Source organism: Pollachius pollachius (assembly GCF_949987615.1).
Source record: "Pollachius pollachius genome assembly, chromosome: 4".
NCBI classification, from domain to species: domain Eukaryota; kingdom Metazoa; phylum Chordata; class Actinopteri; order Gadiformes; family Gadidae; genus Pollachius; species Pollachius pollachius.
In genome coordinates this window covers 10,714,804-10,735,137 of record NC_136937.1, presented here as the reverse complement: position 1 = coordinate 10,735,137, position 20,334 = coordinate 10,714,804, and the positions used below count along the sequence as shown (strand labels likewise).

General features: G+C 43.7%; 1 protein-coding gene across 3 annotated transcripts; it reads left to right on the top strand.

Moving 5' to 3' along the window:
- Positions 1-92: 92 nt before the first annotated feature.
- Positions 93-19,513, top strand: sgsm1b (small G protein signaling modulator 1b). 3 transcript variants are annotated; one of them, XM_079735081.1, is made up of 24 exons: positions 93-128; positions 2,464-2,539; positions 3,649-3,811; positions 4,581-4,733; positions 5,608-5,675; positions 6,526-6,668; positions 7,328-7,459; positions 8,287-8,411; positions 8,506-8,573; positions 8,658-8,821; positions 9,183-9,312; positions 9,993-10,119; positions 10,403-10,467; positions 10,569-10,714; positions 10,907-11,035; positions 11,843-12,016; positions 12,357-12,425; positions 12,536-13,834; positions 13,929-14,053; positions 14,488-14,570; positions 14,702-14,811; positions 15,830-15,926; positions 16,279-16,446; positions 16,644-19,513. In XM_079735081.1, the coding sequence occupies exons 2-24, from the start codon at positions 2,476-2,478 to the stop codon at positions 16,730-16,732; spliced, it is 3,891 nt and encodes a 1,296-aa protein (XP_079591207.1). In that variant the 5' UTR covers positions 93-128; positions 2,464-2,475; the 3' UTR covers positions 16,733-19,513. The 3 variants fall into 3 exon arrangements, with proteins under 3 accessions (XP_079591207.1, XP_079591206.1, XP_079591205.1); XM_079735080.1 differs by lacking the exon at positions 93-128 and having other exon boundaries at positions 2,419-2,539; positions 9,996-10,119; XM_079735079.1 differs by lacking the exon at positions 93-128 and having other exon boundaries at positions 2,419-2,539.
- The last annotated feature ends 821 nt before the right edge of the window (positions 19,514-20,334 follow it).

The window sequence follows — 20,334 nt, the reverse complement described above, 5'->3', positions numbered from 1 at the left end:
ATCAAGTGTTTCTGCATCGTCTAGTAGGCAGTGTGTTTCAATGTGTGGAGTGTGATAATAATCATGTTTTCTCTCGTCTTTCAGAGGCCGAGACCCGCCAGAAATTGCTGCGCAATGTGAAGAAGGAGGTGCGTTTCAATATACTTCACGACTGCTTTAACAATTTCATGTTTTTAAAGCCTTTTTGTACCTCGGTTACTAATTTGTATCAGTTGATGATATAAAAAAAAACGATGGATATGATCATACATTTACAGAATTGAAATCAACAACATTTCAAAACAACCCAAAAAATAGAATCGAATCAGGGTGTTTTTGTGCTGGTCGGTAGGTTTTGAAAAAAATATCAGTGATAGTGAAGGGCGATGGTGATGAGGATGAGGATGAGGAGGAGGAGGAGGAGGAGGAGGAGGAGGAGGAGGAGGAGAAAGATGGCGATGATGAGGATGTTAGAAAAACATCAATTCAATGTTAGTGAGAAATGTCAGCCTGTGATAAAGGCGTCCTGGCTCTGTTTTCAGGCATGTTTTTCTCATTTCGGTCCATCCTCTCTCTGACGTTGTCTTGAGTCGTTTGCCACCTCCCCGCTTCAACATTAAGTACACATCAAAACAATAACGATGGGCGAACAGTCTCGCCTTGAAATTGCCCAACTCAATTGCTCCATCTGTGATGACAGCTTAATAATAACGATCACTGTTAGCACCAGAACGTAAAAACGATCAATTCGCATCGGCGCGGTGATGTTTGTGGGGACTCGCCTCACCTGATGTCTTCCTCCTGCTCTGTGTGTTGCCTGTGACTCATGCTTAGGAAACATTCGGCACACACACCGACACATACACTGACATATTGCTAGGCCCAACAGGGCTCCACTGCTGCGTGGACGTGCTAAGTTGAGGGAAATTACTGTTTTCGTATTCCTTTTTTAAAAATTTAACTAGCCTAGTTGCAAAACAAATTTAAACAGAAAAAAGAAAGCAGAACAAGAGAGTTGTTAAGGATAACAGATGATATACACACCATACAACCACACTAATGCATCGAGCTATACGCTGTAGTATTATTCATGCTGCACCACCACCCCCACCACCAGTACCACCCGTGCACAAGCCATATTGATTCATAGGCAGAGGGATAAAAATAACAACTAGCTGAGACAGGAGACTCTTTCCTCTGGCTGACTGCCACAGAGAAATGCTACATTTCGTGTTGGTGTATGATTTAGTGGCCGGGGCAGCATAGTGGCTAGACGAAAGGTGTTCAATCACCTCATGTTTGCTGTCTACCTGTGTCCATGAGCACAGTGTCGATGGTGTCATTAAAGCTGCTAATCGACTTAATACTGGTGAAATGCTTTCTATGGATGTAAGCGACCAATCCATAGGCCTTGCTAGTTTATTTTGAGTCTCCTTCAAAAAAGCTCCACAAGACATTATTAACATGTAATAGTTTGGTGGTATGACATTACAAATACTTTGAACAGACTAATGCAGGGAACAACCTTGTCAGGTATGATATGGGTAGACATGGGCAGCATTGACATCACTCACTGACTACTGGGTGGTTTAAGTGAATCCCGTGCTACCATAGGCTTGTACTATTGATAGTGAGCAGCACATTTTAAGCCTCCCTTCCAAAGCGTTGTTCAGGGAATACATTGACAATTGTTACTGCTGTTTATTGCTGTAAATACTCCAATCCATCAGTTATTTGGAAAAAGCGGGAACTTTCTGCACATAAATGTACAAAACTTAAATAGTTGATTTGTACAGCAAGAACATAAACTTGTTGTGGCAGGCAGAAGTGCTATTCTAAATCTTTATGTATATTCTGCAGGCTTACAAGCCTGTTTATCTTGTATCAGTCCAAAAAAGTCATCAAGACAGAAGCCATTTTCATGTCTCTTTGCTTTGGCCTGGTGTTTATCTGAACATTATATTCTACCCTCTAAATTACTGCATTTCAGATGGACTCATCGCATGGCTGCCGTGGAACATCAGTTTCAGTTCACCTGTCTCTACATCGAATTTTACTATTTTGTAGAGCACGATTCATAATCAACACAAATGTCAGTGTTGGGTTTGCATTAGGTTCCACTTTTGTGTCATGGTGCATGAAAACACGTTGAGGCCGGAGGAGATGATGAGCCAAAATGGAACAGGACGGTGATTCACCTTGGTGGGCCGTTTAAGTATTATAACATGCTACAATGCTTCCCGAATTTCCTGTCTTGGGATGGACAGGATAAAGTAGCCTACTGTCTTATCTTTCATTGAAGTCATGGACAATGAAAGGAATAATGAAATTGGAAAAACCAGCACTAGTGTGCATATCTTTGTTTTAAAAAGTCTGAGATGAAGTATATGATAGATGCATCAGGAATTATTAATAGCTGCGTAAACCACTTTTCTTTTTTTTTATAGCAATTAAGGCTGAATGCCGGTCGTACTTCTCTTTCAGGTGAAGCAGATCATGGAGGAAGCGGTCACGAGGAAGTTTGTCCACGCAGACAGCAGCCACATCATATCGTTCTGCAGTAAGTGTTGAATCTGTTCATCTGTCATTTGGTCGCTTTAATGAACAGAATGGGGAGATTATTAACAACCACAAATAACCAACTCCACTTATAGTGATACTGCCAGGAATTAGAATGACATACATGTAATATACATCAACATGTGTATTGTTTGTTCATTTATGTACATTTCAGCTCAATTCCCAGTTTAATAATCTAGTAACATAAAGTGTTCAGGTTCAGCATACTGCCTGCTGCAACGCTCTGTTGTTATGTCATTCTTAATTAGACATCGGCGGAAAATAAACCTTGGGTTCATACTGACATTTGGCTTTGCACGTTGAAATGTCAAGCGCACCACTCCCACTCTTATAACGTTGTCTGGTGCGAGCGAAGAGAAACTGGGGCGTGTTTGAAACTGCAATCTTGTTTATCTTCTTTCGCCGCCCGAGCCGTCTCTAGAAGCGCGGGGCAGATGGATAGATGGAATCCCTGCCAAAACCTACAGCTTTCTCAACGCGCAAATACTAATCGGAAGTGACGACTTTATGAATCACATCGTTGATATCCTAGCAACTGCTAGCAAACGTGTTTGCCGTTTGTTTGTGGTCTATTTTTAGACCGATTGCCGCTGCATCGTCTCTGTGGGATCAATATGAGGGAAGGAATCTGGTCTTTAGAAATTGTAGTGACTTTACTTAAATTTGAAAGATTTAAATTAAATTTAATTCATGTTATTGGCCTAAGCAGTTCAACGTGGAAGCTGGAGTTGAATCTCTGTATATCTTCTTTATGAGCTTAGTGATTGTGTGTGTATGTGTGTACGTGTGTGTGTGTGTGTGTGTGTACGTGTGTGTGAGACCGCGTGGTGTGTGCACGAATGCGCAAGCACACGCGTGTGTTTGCCCATGCACCCGAGTATACACGCCAATACATGGTGTGCACATCATGCGTCTGTGTGTGCCATGCGTGGACATGTGTGTGCCAGCAAGGGTGTGTGTGTGTGTAGACATGTCATGGTGTCTCTCCCTCATATGTCCCCTCATGTCTGTGTGTGTGTGTGTGTGTGTGTGTGTGTGTGTGTGTGTGTGTGTGTGTGTGTGTGTGTGTGTGTGTGTGTGTGTGCGCAGCTGCGGTGGAGGCGTGTCTGCTGCACGGGCTGAGGCGGCGGGCGGCGGGCCTGCTGTGCACTAACAAGGTGGCGGCGCTCTTCATGAAGGTGGGAAAGAGCTTCCCCGCCGCTGAGGAGTTGTGTCACAAGGTGCAGGAGCTGGAGCAGCTGGCGGAGAACAAGTGAGGCACCGCCTGCTGCACACCAAGAGAACCAAGACGGACGCTGAATACACTGTGTTGTTGTTTGAGTCGTTTAAGCAGGTGTTTTTCATCCAGAGAGTCTTCAAGGGACTTTTTGATTAGGTAGACGTTACGAGGGCTGAACGATTAATCAAATTGAAACCGACATTGCGATGATATAGAGCACGATTTGCAAATCGTGAAGGCTGCGATAAAAAAGCTTTTTTTTCTAACCCATTTGATTTTTAAAGATTTGTAAGGATTTGTAAGGAAAGAGCAGTTTATATGTTGACTGCTTCCAATGTTGTGTTGGTCATACTTTGGAATGATTAATTAGCTTGTTTGGTGAATTATACAGAACATAAGGAACTTTGAAAAGAAATATTGCATACTAAACCGCAATCAAAATATTGGTTGAAATAATCGCAAATATCTTATTTCCCCAAATCGTTCAGCACTAGACAATACGGTGAGGACTATAGGTAAGGGGCTAGGCTTTTTGTGAAACAATGCCTTGCAGTTAGGCTGAACTTGTTTGGATTGAAACCCGAAACCTTTAGCCTTGGATCCAAACACCTTATCCGGGGCACTTTCGTGCACGACACCAATTGCAATGAAAGTGTTTTGCTTTTTCTGATATGTTCCTTCCAGATTTTGGGCAGTTTTAGGTTGATCTCGTAGCTTTAGTATCTTCAAACTCACAGATACACTTTATTTTTTCCAATCTTTCTGATAAATCTTTTCCCTAAATGTCTCGTTTTTTCTTCAGCAAGCACAACAGCGCCCCTCTCAGCAACGACCGCGGCAGGCAGTCCAAGCCGGCCCACGTCCCGCCGCAGGCCCTGAGACACCTCTGGATCCGCACAGCACTCATGGAAAAGCTGCTGGACAAGATCGTGGTGTACCTGGTGGAGCACAGCAGGTGAGACACTGAGGACTGGGACAGCTGAGGTCCTCAGGTACTGTTGGATGGGGCCCGTGAGGCACAGTAGGCCACGTTTGGTTTCTACTTAGTGCTGCTGTTCTCTCTTTGTTCGCTGTTACTAAGAATCAATTTATTCTTTAGGATGGTGGTGTCTTTGTTTGAATAATCACAAAAGCTAACCCTAATATATGCATTCTTTTAATTTAATTTATAATAGAGGTGTTATATTACAGGTGAGAACTACATTTTAGGGGGACAGTATTCCCCCAAATCGTTATACTAATAATTAAACTACTACTACTAAATATTCTGGTTTAGGACCACAATATTTTGTCTTGGATATTATAGTATACCACGTAAAAAAGACACATTGTAAAACAATGTTCTATTTGTCTTTTGATATGACACAAGGGTTAGTCTCAATTAAAAGCGAGATGCACAACACTTTATGTGATCAGAATGTTGTCATAGTTAAGAAACATTTGATTCAAACACATCCCACAAAAACAGTCTTAAAGGGCTTAACAGGCAAAATATTTAGGACAACCTGTTAGTTACTCAGGCGAGCAACAGTGTCACATTCAAATGTTCGATCCAACAATAATTTCTCCACTAAAAATAATTTTTGCTAGCATCCTTGTAAGTCTGCATGTTCCTCCTACACTGCTGCAGATCATTCACATCCTGGCTCAATTCAAACGACTCAAGCTCAGAACCAATTAGAGAGTAGCTAAATATATACCTAAAGCCCACACAATTTCTCTCCAGAAGCTATGCTTCTATGTTATTCCCATTATTACGAGGCCGTTATCAAAACTCTCAAACTGAGCTTCTGTTGAACCATCCCATGTTTTGCCTCCCTGCTCCACAGCTCATTGTATGAGAGGGAAGCCATGCTGCTGGACCCTGTGGACGGCCCCGTCCTCGCCTCTCTTCTAGGTACCCACTTATCCTCGTCTACACACCACGACATAATGTCTGGCGTTGATGAAAACGTGCTTCACCATTATCGGCTAAGTGATGCCAATAAGGTTTTAGTCCGATGCATCAACATCATTGACGGATAAAACTTGTTTTTTATAATAGCTATATTATAGTCATCTCAATTCATGTGCAGGGTTAAGTGTGCTGTCGGTATGACTTGAGGGCTGTATGAGACAGATAGCGGAGAATGTACGTCATTCAGCTGCAACCTTTCTCAGTTCTAGCTACAGCTCATGCCCCTAGAGGGTGCTGATGGAGAAAACGTACATAGTGCAGCTATAAACACGTATTAGCATTGACACCTTATTCAGTCTCCTATATCTATTGTTAAAATCATGACGCCATACTGACTCAGGGAAGTTCATGCTCCTCTGAGCATGACTCATCCACCTCTGCAAGCGCTTCTAGAGAAATAATAACTCTAACATCTCACCCCTCACTTTTTAATGGCCATCCTTGTGCCCCCCAAAGCTCTTACTTTGAAGGTGACAGTGTGCTGGTAAGGGAGGGGGTGTGAGGAGTTAGACTCGTGGTGGTGAGCTGATGTGGGCTTCTGCTCGACTGAAATCTCATCATTCAAATGATTTCTTAATTGCTAGTCATTGAAAGTGAGAGGATTTATTACTTAACCTTCACGAAAGGCAGGATGGCCACGAGATGTTTTCAGATTAAGATCGAAACAATAGAGGACCACTGGCATAAGGAAGCAATACCAAACGTTACCAAAACCAGCCTGTGCACGCCTAAGAAATGCCCTTCCTAAAATGGCGGCGCTGTCGACGTGCCCTCCCTTGTCGTCTCCCAGTGGGACCCTGTGCCCTGGAGTACACCAAGGTGAAGACCGCGGACCACTTCTGGACCGACCCGTCAGCCGATGAGCTGGTGCAGCGCCACCGCATCCACAGCGGCCACTGTCGCCAGGAGTCCCCGTCCAGACGGCCCGCCCTGGTGAGACACGCCCCCCCTGGCTGTGATATAGCTAATATTCAAATATTCACAGAATATAAAGTGCTAGTATGAGTTAAAAAGAGGCTGCAGCATGTTATGGTTCAGTGAGGATCCCATGCAGGTTGGGGATACGTTGTTATGAGTATTCTGGTCTGCAGTGCTAGTGCCGCTAGTGTCAGAAACAGTGTGTTTTATAAACACAAGGGTTTCACTGTCTAGGTCTGGGTTTCCCGACCTTTTTGGGGCTAGGCCCGATCCCAAACCAGAATTTAAAGGCACACCAAGATTGTAAGAAATCCCATATTATTTCAAGGTAACATTAAAGAAACTGGGTTATTAGCAATTTTCCCAATCAATATTCACACACCGCACATGGTCAATAGGGTATCACATGGACCTAAGTTCAAACAAATCATCATTTGGGAAATGTGTGTGTAAAAATGTATCAATATTAAAGCAATTCATAAATAGTACAAATTATATTAGCAACCTATGTTGGCCTGATACAGTGGTTAGGAACCACTGGTCTATATGACTGACAACAGTGGTTTTACAGTGTTGGAGGCAGAGGTCAGGTGACCTTCCAAGACGTTCCCCGGTGTTCTCCAGTGTTGTCCCGATGGGTTCAGCGGCGTCCTCCTGTCTGTTGTCCTCCTCAGATCCAGAAGAGACAGTCGAGTGGCAGCATGGACGACCGGCCCCTCATGTGGGCCAGGGATTACGTGGAGTCTCTTCATCAGAACTCCAGAGCCACGCTGCTCTTCGGCAAGAACAATGTCCTGGTGCAGCCCGTATGTCGGCCATCTTGGCGTTGTCTTCTTACATTTTTTTTGATTTTCAATCTTCAATCTTCAAACAGGTTCAACTGACTTGGTTTGACCATGTCTTCTTGACAGATCAATAATTTCTATGTATACAGTATGTATATATATATTTATATATATGTTTGATATATATTTCTTCAACAATTACCTCAATATATTACAACACTTTTTTTTTCAGGACTACATTTAGTCCTTTCGTGAGCGCTTTTATCCAGGGTGACCAGTCTACTGTAAACGCAATTTAGGTCATATTGATTTTCTTTGACCTTCTTTTACTTTTCTTTTAAACATTTACCCTCTAAATTCAATTCTATGTGATCCATGCCTGTGTAAGGCACTCTGAATGAATGCTTGAAGGGTGCTTTATCACACTTGACTTGCAAACCTCCCAGATTACCCAGATTTTCCTGTCCTCTCCCAGTAGTCACCCGGAGAATTTATTCTCCTGCAGTCCTACAAATGAGGACATTATCCATAATTACATTACATTTTTTCATGAAGAAAATGGAGCTCAAGGAAAAAATAACTACTGTATGTCAGAGGATATTTTTTTCAAATCCATTTTCCACCTCCTTATCTTGTGATTCACAACCTTATAATTTTACCACAATTCCCCAGCAGGAAATTAAGTCTGTGAAACAGATTATTGTCCGTGCTGGTTTGGGATAAATCCCTTATATCTGAGAGTTCAAGTTTGAAAAGTTTGTGGTATAGATAAAACGTGCTTTCCGATACTTTAACGTTATCAAATTCCCATTAAAAACGATGGGAACTCCGCCCCCTGGTGTTCACAGAGAGATGACATGGAGGCCATCCCCGGCTACCTTTCCCTGCACCAGACGGCTGACCTCATGACTCTGAAGTGGACCCCGAATCAGCTGATGAACGGCAATGTGGGAGAATTGGACTCCGAGAAAAGGTCAGACTCTAACCGCATCCTCCCATTTATTAATATTTGGAATTGTGTCACAGTCCAATGAAACTGATCCAATATGCATTTTGCGTTCCTGCAGTGTATATTGGGACTTTGCGATGACAATTCGTCTTGAAGAGATCGTCTATCTCCACTGTCATCAACAAGGTCCTTATTTCTAAACTTATATTATAAATTTGAACGTTATAAAAAATGTAACTTGAAAGAGGAATTGTTTGTGCTGCCCCCTAGTGGACAGTGGTGGGACTGTGGTGCTGGTGAGCCAAGACGGGATCCAGAGACCGCCGTTCCACTTCCCTAAAGGGGGGCATCTGCTGCAGTTCCTCACCTGTCTGGAGACCGGCTTGCTGCCCCACGGACAGCTTGACCCCCCACTCTGGTCTCAGAGGGGCAAGGTCAGCCATGCTTACTACTTTTTGTATTGTTGTTTTTATTGTTATGTACAGTACTAACTGCCCAATTAGAATGAGTAGAATGATATGCTGTTTGACTTTTTAATGGGTTAGGTGTGTTCATAATGGAGCGGTTATCAGAAAACAGAATTTTTATATTTCTGTATGGCTCTCTTTCTATGACTTCTCGTTTGAAATATCAAAAAAAAAATCATTGACTTCTACAAAATGTTGCCGTCAAAATGTAATATTACCCAAAACAGGCATGTGCCTGGTGTGCAGCTGGCCTGCTCTGTGGTGATATCTCCGACCATATAAAGAATGAAAGAATGAAACACTGAAACGATGACGTTTGCGTCGGCAGGGAAAGGTGTTCCCCAAGCTGCGGAAGCGGAGCCCCCCGGGGTCCTGCGACTCGGTGTCGGACAAGGAGGAGGAGGAGGCCACCGACTACGTGTTCCGCATCCTCCTACCCGGGACACAAATGGAATTTGGTGAGTTTTCCACAAAATTAAAATTCCAAAATTTATATTTGGGTGGGTGGGCTATTCTAGCCCTCCCAGATTCGCCCAAACCCGCCCACATGACTTTCCAACACACATTTGACTGATTGAATTTCTAATTAAATCATCATAGTTTTAAGCGTACAGCTTCTTAGAATATGGAAATATGATCATAACTTCAGTATGTATTCTTAAAATACCATCCTACCCTCTTTCCACTTTGATCCAAGTTGCATTGGTCATTTAAACAGTAAAAAAAGAGATATTGTCATGGATGAAACTCACACCTCAGAGGGAGGGGTCTTTACGATTCGTTGTTGTAAATAAGACATGCACATCCGTATTTGTTTCCTCGATGTTGACCTGTCAGCCTTTGTTATCTAGTCCCCGTCTGTGAAGAGAGTAAGGAAGGCCTTATATGGACATAACCCACCTACCACACCTCCACCCCAACCTTGGTTTGTTGTCTCCATGCTTTTTCTTTCTTCCTTCTTTTTATGAATGTATTTTTTTGTAACCTCTGTAAAGTCTCGCCTGCTCACCCTGTATTTTCTTTGCCGTCGGTTGTCTCAGTTGAGTCTTATGGGGGACGACGAGGGATGGATGTTGATTGTAGCGACGGCGCTGTTGTTAATGGTTTAGGCAATCTAATCAGATGTTCCTGTGTGCAGTAGCTACAGAGATGGTGGACCCGTCGGTCAACTTGTGGCATCCCGTCCCGAGGAAGTCTTCCTGCTCTTCCTGTTCCCAGAGTGGATCGTCAGACGGCTCTCTGCCAAACGGGTGCAACCAAGACAGGTTCGTCTGTCCTACTGCGGACAGAACCAGTCAGGACGTACCTCCTGTCCTGTCTAGCGAAATCTGTACCGACAGCGATATATTGTTGTTTTTCTTCCTTCTGAAAAAATGTACTTATTGTAAATTGCTTTGGATAAAAGCGTCTGCTGAATACCATAAATGTAAATGTAACGGTAACTATTGCTATATAGTCCCACGTGTATCTAAGTCGTAACGGATCCAAACTCGTCTTTTACTTTGAATTCCTTCTGTATATATTTGTTCCCATTTTCCACCCTGGCAGGGCTCCACTGAAGCTCCTCTGTGACACCATGAAGTACCAAATCATCTCCCGTGCCTTCTATGGATGTGAGTGTAAAAAAAAAAGGATTGCATGGGAATTAGTGGTGTTCTTCATTATGACATCGCCGACGTCATAATGAGCGCGCGATGCCTCTCTGCATCTCCAGGGCTGGCGTACTGTCGTCATCTGTCCACCGTTCGGATCCATCTCTCGGCGCTGGTCAACCACTCCATCGTGGACCGGAACGCCCCCAGCGACGCCCGGGGAGGTCTCTCCGTGGAGATCTGGACCAGCTTCCTCAAGGATTGTTCTGTAAGAACCCCCCCCCCCCCCCCCACAGTTATTCCTAATAATTTGGCCACATTCTTTTGATAGTTGGGTTGTGAAAAATACAGTTTTTTGGATGGAAGAAGTTTGGCAACCTCTGGTATGGTTGATGATGAGGATGGTGATGATGATGACGATGACGACTGTGTTCATTTGGGTTCATTTGTTGTGTTGCAGAACTACCAGGAGCAGGACATTTACAGGCTTGTGTATTTCGGCGGCGTGGATCCGACATTGCGCAAAGAGGTGTGGCCCTTCCTGCTGGGCCACTACCACTTCACCATGACGGAGAAGGGCCGGATGGAGGTGAGCGACACTCCACTGCTGTTCAGCTCAAAATGTGAAGGAAAAAACCTCACCGTCTGAGCCAGGTCACGTCCCCGCTAATGTGGATACATTAGTGTACATCCGTTTTGGCAGACCGTCCTTGTCTGATAATCAACCTGGATTCCTATTTCGCTTCATAATTCAGTCTGAAGTTTCCTCTGTCTGAGCCATTTTTAGAGACTGGACAGGGATGTGTCCATCTAAACCAATCAGGAAGCTGATGACGATTCTGCGAGGGACGTTGCCCTCTGTTGCAGATTTTTGAGCCGACATTTCCTTGAAAACTCAATTCAAAGATTCAAAGATTTTAGGGACACTTGAAAGGCAGAATCCAGACATGACGTTACGATCTCCGTGTTGTTTTACTGTTACACCAAGCACCAAGATTTTTTTTTAGAACGATTCTGATGACCTCGCTGGAAAATAATGCAGAGCAAAGTAACTGCACATGTTTCTCAAAAGTAAAAAAAATAACAAACTGGTGCAAAATAAAAGGTTTTTACTTGTACTGTGGACCTGCCTTGAGACTGAGAGAGTAAAGGCTTAGTTATGGTTGCACGTCGACGCAACACATTGATCACCCAGTCACTTCAACGCATTCGTGAACCTGTTTTGGTTCTGTGTCGGGTTTTAGTTAGCGGACCAATCACAGCCTTTGCTGCTGCGTCGCCTCCTCCTTTGCGGTGGACGCAAGGATGTTCCACAAAGACGTAATTGGCCCGTAAACCCCCTTGCGTTGCATCGACGTACAACCATAACCAAGCTTTAAAATGCCTTGCTGTCTAGGTGGATGAAAACATGCAGACGGCTTACGGCGTGACCATGAAGGAGTGGCAGGGCTGTGAGGCCATCGTGCGCCAGCGGGAGAGGGAGAAGCACGCCGAGGCCCTGGCCAGGTGCTCCTCAGGGACCAGCGTGGAGAAGGGGCCCCTGAAGAGAGAGTCCACCATCAGCACAGATGTGAGTGCTACTTCAAAATGGGCAGAGGATCATGCTTGACCTCTCTGAGTTATGAGTCAGCAAACTTGCTGTGAAACTTACATAACTGCAACCTCCATTATGAGTTAAAAGTTATTTGTTGTTTGTACTATAAGTTCAACCCAGGTTTTTTATTAACTCTCTGCATATATATTCGTTTTTACAAATCATTGCGAAGAAATGTAATGACTGCAGTGAGAAGAAAATCTGTAGTGTAGTAGTGTATGTGTAAAACAGAAGAGAAACCTATGACTTTTTAGGCGGGAGAGGTAAAATGACCCTGTCGGTCATTTATTCTGTTTGCGGTCTTATTTGTCTCCAGTACTCTCAGGGTAGCAGCTCAGCACAACAGAACGCCCGCTCACAGAGTGACTCCAGCAGTAGCACACAGGTAGACTCATTACTACTTCAGATGTTGATCTTATGTTATACTAATGTGGGTGACCTAAAACCCTACCAAATTGTCATGGAAAAACTCTATGCTTTCTGTTGGTTTTCCAGGTATACGGATCGGTTGAAGACATGGATCAAATGGAGTCAGAGCCCAGATCTGACGAAGGCGAAGTCAAAGACGTCAAAGTGGACACTGCTGACCCTAAAATACCTCCCCCTTGCGACCCCTCTTCTCCAGCTCTGTCCGAAAAACTTCAGGATTTAGATGTTAATATTTTTGTATCCGGTGCATCTGTTGGATCCACCGTCTCCCAGCTGTTGCCAAGCTCAGCAGAGCCTCCCGGCAAAAGTGTCAGCGAGGAAACAAAGTCTGGATCAGAGATCACAGACACGCAACCTGCTGTCCACCGATCACACAGTGAGAACGTTCTCAAGACCCCAGCACCGAAGGACGTCATCAGTGACATCACCAAAGTCTCGGGAAATGAAAAGGTTGAGGGTGTCTCCGAATTCAACACCGCCGCTGAGGTGAAGCGCACTGAGGGCGAACCCTTGAACAAACCCGAGTTGGGCACGAAGCAAGTCACGTCACCGAAAACGCCGGTCAAGGTGATCCCCGCGGCCAAGACCCCGACGAGAGCGGAACCGGAGAACATGAATGTATTAACACTGGAGAAGGAAGTGCACAACGAGTACTTCCAGGCCCCCCTGCTGGGACAGTCCTTGGCCCTCAAAGCACAAGCGGGCAAAGACCTGGCGCTGTGTCTCCGCAGAACGGGGGAAACAACCCCGGGCGTAGTCGCGGCGGACCCCGACAAATCCCCTCTCCCGACCCCCGCCAACGAGCCGGAGGGAGAGGACACCGACGCCGACATCTCCGAGCTGTCGGAGCCCAAGAAGGACAAACCCGGGGAGCTCCTGTACGACCGACCGGGCTCCGACTCGCCGGTCCGGCAGGTGCTGCTGAACGCGCTGCAGACGGCCTCCAGGGGGAGCCTGTCGCTTTCGTCCCACTGCAAGCAGTCCTCGGACACGGCCGACTCGGACGACTCCCCCTCGGCCCTGGAGATGGAGGACATCCCCACGGGCATCACCTGCGTGAGCTCCGAGGACGGCCGGCCCGGGACCCTGATCAGCCTGGCCGCACCGCCCCTGTCCCGCATCCGGATGAGACTGCTGGACGGGCCGGCAAGCGAGAGGGTCCCGGTCGGCTTACCGGACGCCGGCGCGAACACCAGCCCCGAGGGAACGGAGGCGGGCCTCTCTGAGGACGAGGAGGAGGAGGAGGAAGAGCCGCAGATGGAGAGCCTGCCCACGAGACAAGCGGCGGTAGAGGAGGCGTCTGTCGTCTGTCCGGAAGGCTCCGGCGATGGGCCGCTCTCGTCGTCTGGGGAAAGTGCCTACACGGTAAGCTGTGACAACAACAAGAACAGCATCAACCACAACGCCACACATACTGTCCGTCCGTCAGTCGAATGAGTTGGGTTACACTCTTTTGCAGCAAGAGCAGCTAGACATGTACCTGCTGAACTTGCATCGCATCGATAAGGACGTGAGGCGGTGCGATCGGACGAATTGGTACTTCACCCCCGCCAACCTGGAGAAGCTACGCAACATCATGTGCAGGTGAAATATCAACGTTATAGAATACAATTTGGACTTGAGTGCTGAAGAACTTATTTATCAGCGGCCAGCAGCTTGCACCTTAGCCTCTTAGCTCCTTCTCTAGCCCTAGCACCTTTTCTATTTCGAAGCATGCTGGGTAAATGAGCCTACTAGTTGAGCCTACTTGCCTACTTGTTTGTAGATTTATCCGTCGTACATCTGGGGGAACACTCCCACTTGTGATGTCGCTAGAGGTACATTTTGAAATGGCGTGTAAGGGCTAATCAACAACTCACCTGGTGGTAAGATAAGAGCCCTTTAAGTGTTGTTAATACCCAGGCTTTTAATGGGGGTAAAAAGGGATATACATTAAAAAAAGACCCCATGTCACAATTTGGATGTATATACAAAGTCAGTGAAAGCATAGGAATATCAATATGACTTTGTGTCAACAGTTATGTTTGGAAGCATCTGGACATTGGTTATGTCCAGGGGATGTGTGACCTTCTCGCTCCGCTGCTGGTCATACTGGATGACGGTCAGTAAAGAAATTCATCTATAGGAGCCTTGTGTTCACAGTAGACAGACACACTCTCTCTCTCACTCACTCACTCACTCACTCACTCACTCACTCACACAGCTTAACGTGTGTGTTGTGCCGTTCCACAGAGGTGCTGACGTTCAGCTGCTTCACGGAGCTCATGAAAAGGATGAACCAGAACTTCCCTCACGGGGGAGCGATGGACTCTCACTTTGCCAACATGCGCTCCCTCATCCAGGTCTGACAGATGGTTTAAAGTTGAACCAACACACTCACACACACACACACACACACACACACACACACACACTCACACTCAAACACACACACATACTCAATCTAGGGCTGTGCAATTAAATGCATATTAATCCATTTCATTTTGGCCTTTGCAATTAGCTTATCGTGAAAGGTTGAATGAAAATAGTCATTAGATAAAATCTATGAAAACAATGTTTTCATAGATGTATGAAAACAATGTTTTCATAGATTTACACCTATTACACAATCAATAATCAATCAATAAGAAGAAAAAAATTGCAAATGAAAAAGAGCACATTTACTCTCTTGTAATTGATACTTCTTGCTCGCACATCTACTGACATGTTGCTGTGTCCCTGCTTTATTCAATCTCTTGTCTTGGAGTCGTCTTCACCTTTAGAAATGCCCCATCTTCATCTGACCACCCTTGCCTTACGCCATTGTCCGTTGTCCCCACTGAGTCTGGTCCCTTAGTAACTGTTGTGTGGCATTCGAGCAGAATGAAGAACCATCTGAGGCCATCTCTTTATTTATGTTTTTAATTTATTTTGCTCAGAGAAACACTGCTGCTACACACACCTTTAGGTGTAAATCAGAACAAAAAAATCAGAAAAACAAAACAAAATCAGAACAATCTGATTTTGTTTGCATGTTACATTCAAATAAAATGACAAACTGTTACAACTCAGATATAAGCAAATGATTCCCAGGTATTGTGGTGAAGGCTGCTAAAATCTTGGTTGCCAAGCGGGGTCTGAGTAATGACCACCGCTAAACATATGACACAAATAATGTGACGGGATGGCAAGATTTGCGAATTGAATTAATAATCTGTCAAACGCAATGAATAATCACAATCACAAAATGGGGTAACATTTTTTGATTCACCTTTTCGTCATAATCACGCAGCTCTTACTCACAAACACACACCCACACACACACACGCACACACACACACACACCTTGATGACCTCTCTATGACCTCTGTTGTGGTTTAGATCCTGGATTCTGAGCTGTTTGAACTGATGCAGCAGAATGGAGACTACACCCACTTCTACTTCTGTTACCGGTGGTTCCTACTGGACTTCAAGAGAGGTGAACACACAGTATCATGCATAGCATCGCCCACCAAGCACAAAGACCGGGTGCTGGCAACGGCAAAATAAGACATTTTAATAATTTTGTTGAAGTGCTGTTTTATAAGGAAAGGTAAGCCGGAATAACGATTTATAGGCTAAGTTCCCTGGAAGGATTGACTTGTGTATGGGCATGGATTATTCTTGAGAAACAAATTCTTGAAAAGTTACATAGTGCAGATTTAAGAGGTTATATTCATACAAATACTTCAATACAAAATATATATTTTTACTAATTACTAGCGTTTTTATTTTTTTATTTGTCAAATATAAATATTCTTATTGGAGTGCATTGTGGTTTTCTTTTGCAGAAATGGTTTACGATGATGTGTTTTCGGTTTGGGAAACCATCTGGGCAGCAAAGTACACCTCTTCTGACCACTTCGTTCTCTTCATCGCCCTGGCGCTCGTCGAGATGTACAGAGACATCATCCTAGAGAACAACATGGACTTCACCGACATCATCAAGTTCTTCAACGGTAAGGCTGACCATCACACCCACCGTGTTGGAAGATTAAAGCTGTCTACGGACAAAGCAAATCAAACAAGATTCTAATATGTGGTTATGATGAAACCATGTATCCACCCTAACCGAGCAAAATGGGAATTAATGCATGAACTCGTTTTCATGTATTTTACATAATGTTGAATTATTTTCCGTCTTTCGCCTCCTCAGAGATGGCTGAGCACCACAGCGTGCCCAAGGTCCTGTCGCTGGCTCGCGACTTGGTGTACAAAGTCCAGGCGCTCATAGAAAACAAGTGACGACGCATGCCCCTACTCTGTGCTATCATCATCGTGTGTGCCAAGTTGTGACAAAAAAGAGGTTCTAGTGACACAATCACATTATACTCATGTACTCTAAGAGGAAAGACAGAAACACAGACGACTCCACAGGAAGATTTGTTACCACAGCTGAGTATTCTGCAGTAGTCATGAAGCAGTTTTTTCGGTTGCTTGTTCCTTTTTCAGGTGACACAATTATTTCCGGGAAGTGTATAAATATGCGTGTGCTTTTGTTCACTCGGTGAATGGGACCTTGTTAAAAGAAAAATCGCTTCAGGACATTCATTATTTTACCTAAGATTGAGCTATGTGTTCAGGGATAACGTTACCAAATGATTCAGTTATTTTTGATCAGTTCTAGCAGAGCTATTAGAGAGAGAGAGAGAGAGAGAGAGAGAGAGAGAGAGAGAGAGAGAGAGAGAGAGCCATGCCTGGGCGGGCAAAGGGTCGACCAGAATGAAAGAATTTAGAGGATGATGATCTTGATGGATTTACTTGTGGATGGGCGGCTGATTTACTCTTGAGAAACTTTCTAGTTCAGATATTCGAATATACATTTATTTATTTATACAAGACAAATTTACAAAGTGCAGGTTTAAGAACTCATTTTCAAATATATTGGAACATAATGTGCAGAACACTCATTTAGTTCCTGGAAACTGATCACTTTCCTCCAAAGCCATCATTAGATAAAATAGCCTCCCACCAGTTCTCTTGATGATGTGTGGGGATATAGGCGCAACATGGCCATGGTACAATCAACGTGTACACATTTGAGCACCATTGGTCAACTGTAGATGTTTTAAACCACATCTGAAACGTTGCTCTTCAAGGTGTCTTGCTGGCACCTTGGATGGGCCTGAGCTACCATAGCTCCCTGTCATGGCAAGCAACCAAACCTTACCCTGTCCCCTTCTCATAAACTTTATGTTCATAGTTGTATAGTTGTCCTACAACAACTATACTAAACTGCGTTCTTTTGGATATCTAGCTTCTATGCAAACAAGAAGTCAACAGAGGTCCGATATCTGAGAGATGATCTTTTAGCCGGTTTAGGGTGAAGTTAGCCTGGTCACCGGCCAGGGGCTGAACCCCCATTTGAGAGACCCCTTAGACGTTAATGCTATAGTTTCACAAGATCCACATGGTTTTAAATACAGACCGTAATACAGACCTTTGCCTTTCAGCTATATACTGACTGCCGCCCTCAAGAGTGAGCATTGTCTGAGGTTACTAGTAAAACGGTTATGGCTAGGGCAAAGATCCCTAATGCATAGCACAATGAATACAATGATGAAGATACAGTGAAGATGTGCAGCAACATAAACCTTTGATTTCTCAAGTGTTCATGTCATGAGAGTGGCTTTTAGTTTGCCTTTACGTTCTAATCAAATCACCAGAATCTAATCACCAGAACTTTCCATTTGCAACATAGCCATAACTCCTTTCACCGTTTCATTTGCTGGCGTCTCTGATGGGCTGTCAAAACAGCCTACGGTTGCCTTATTTCTGCATGGCTGGAGACGTGTTTGAAGGCGGTGATCACGGTCTGGATGTTCTTCAGTCTTTCACCAGAAAGGATGCTTCCTCACCAGCATTCACATCCTTGCCTTGTGGATGTTAATTCCCCCTTCTTATACACAAACTGTAACACACAAATCTATTATCCCTCGAGTTTATCTCTATCTATATTGACCTCGGTCTTCTTTGTAGTTCCTTTACTCGATGGACTGATTTTTGCCTTCCTTGTTAGTGATGTTTCTCCCAAGCGGGGCAGAGAACCTTGATTTTGCTATCCTAGCCGTAAATGATGAACACTGACTTTTACTCATCCACAGCCATCTCTAGTGTTGGTGAAAGCCTTAAGTAACTATATTGCCCGGGACGCTGCATTTGAACTGTTCACAAAACCACCTCTATGGCTGTCTTCTGATCATTATGCTTGGAAAACAAACATCACGGATAGCTTTACACAACAGACCAGAATGGGATGGTGGATTTATTACACAATAAATAATAAGAAAAGAATTGCAAATGAAAAAGAGCACATTTACTCTCTTGTAATTGATACTTCTCGCTCGCACATCTGCTGACATGTTGCTGTGTCCCTGCTTTATTCAATCTCTTGTCGTCTTCACCTTTAGAAATGCCCCATCTTCATCTGACCACCCTTGCCTTACGCCATTGTCCGTTGTCCCCACTGAGTCTGGTCCCTTAGTAACTGTTGTGCGGCATTCGAGCAGAATGAAGAACCATCTGAGGCCATCACTTTATTTATGTTTTTAATTTATTTTGCTCAGAGAAACGCTGCTGCTACACCCACCTTTAGGTGTAAATAAAAATTGACCTTACTCTGGCTACCACTGACAGTACAGTCACACACACCCACTCACATACACACGTTTTGGCTATGGATGTTTTCACTCACAATTGCACAAGGGCCAGGATAATTCCATAACATAGGGTCGAACGTGGCTTATTTTCCAGTGGTTCTGTATCAGTGCTAACATATGTCTCAATATTCAATTCTGACACATTTACTATGTGTGTTGTCTGTGATGTATATGTTGTGAGATTTGCAGTGTACGCTATGCTATGAAACAAATTAATTTGTTGTGCAATGAATCCAATATATTAATAGTCCATTAATATGTTCCACATGTTTGAAATGCAATACATGGTCCGTGCGTGTGCTTTACCTAAGTAGAATCATCTGAAATAACATGAAAATGAGCCAATGAAAATAAATATATTTTTATTTTTTCAATGTCCTCTTAAATTGTCAATTCACTATTGTAATTATTAATTTACTGTCTATTAAACAATCAGTATATTTTCAGTCCTTGTGTCTTAGTATCATTTTTGTAGGCTATGTATTCTGAAGTGGTAACGGGAGGAAAAAACAAAGAACTTTAAAATACCCTAACCCTATGAGGTAACTTGAGCTTAGTTTATTCCAGTGATTTCTGAACGGTTGTCACCTGATATTCCTGTTGTGTACCTAACCTCCAAACTTTTTATAAGAAAAACAGAATCTATGCAAAGTCCATTTGCTTATTCGATCTGTGGCTTTCAGTTGGAAGTTCACTATGACGTACCTGTTTCTGACTGGAATCTAAAACTAAAGACTTTTATTTGTGATTTGATTTGATGAGCTTATTATTTGGATTCGTTTTTTGGATACTTCATAGCATTTTGGACCAGAAAATACATTTTTCAGCAAGGTAAAGATAAGGTACAGTTGTTGCGATAATCTTTCTGATAATCTTGATATGATCAAATAATACTTATATCAATGTCTGCAAACATGTACGATTCGAAGCACATTGCAAAATATTGGAATTATTTTGCTATTATTTGTAATTAATCAATGTTATTAATTATCACTATTTAGTATCAACTGGTCTTATTTTAATTAAAATGGTAGGGTATCCCTCTGTATTAAAACCCTCTGTATTAAAGCACATTGTTTACGTCACCTTTTTAGGCCTACTCTAGCTTTGGGTTAGCTTTGATGGTGACTGCATGATATGTTTTGCCTACAGGGTTTACCAATATTGAGTGTTTGATGCTCCATTTTA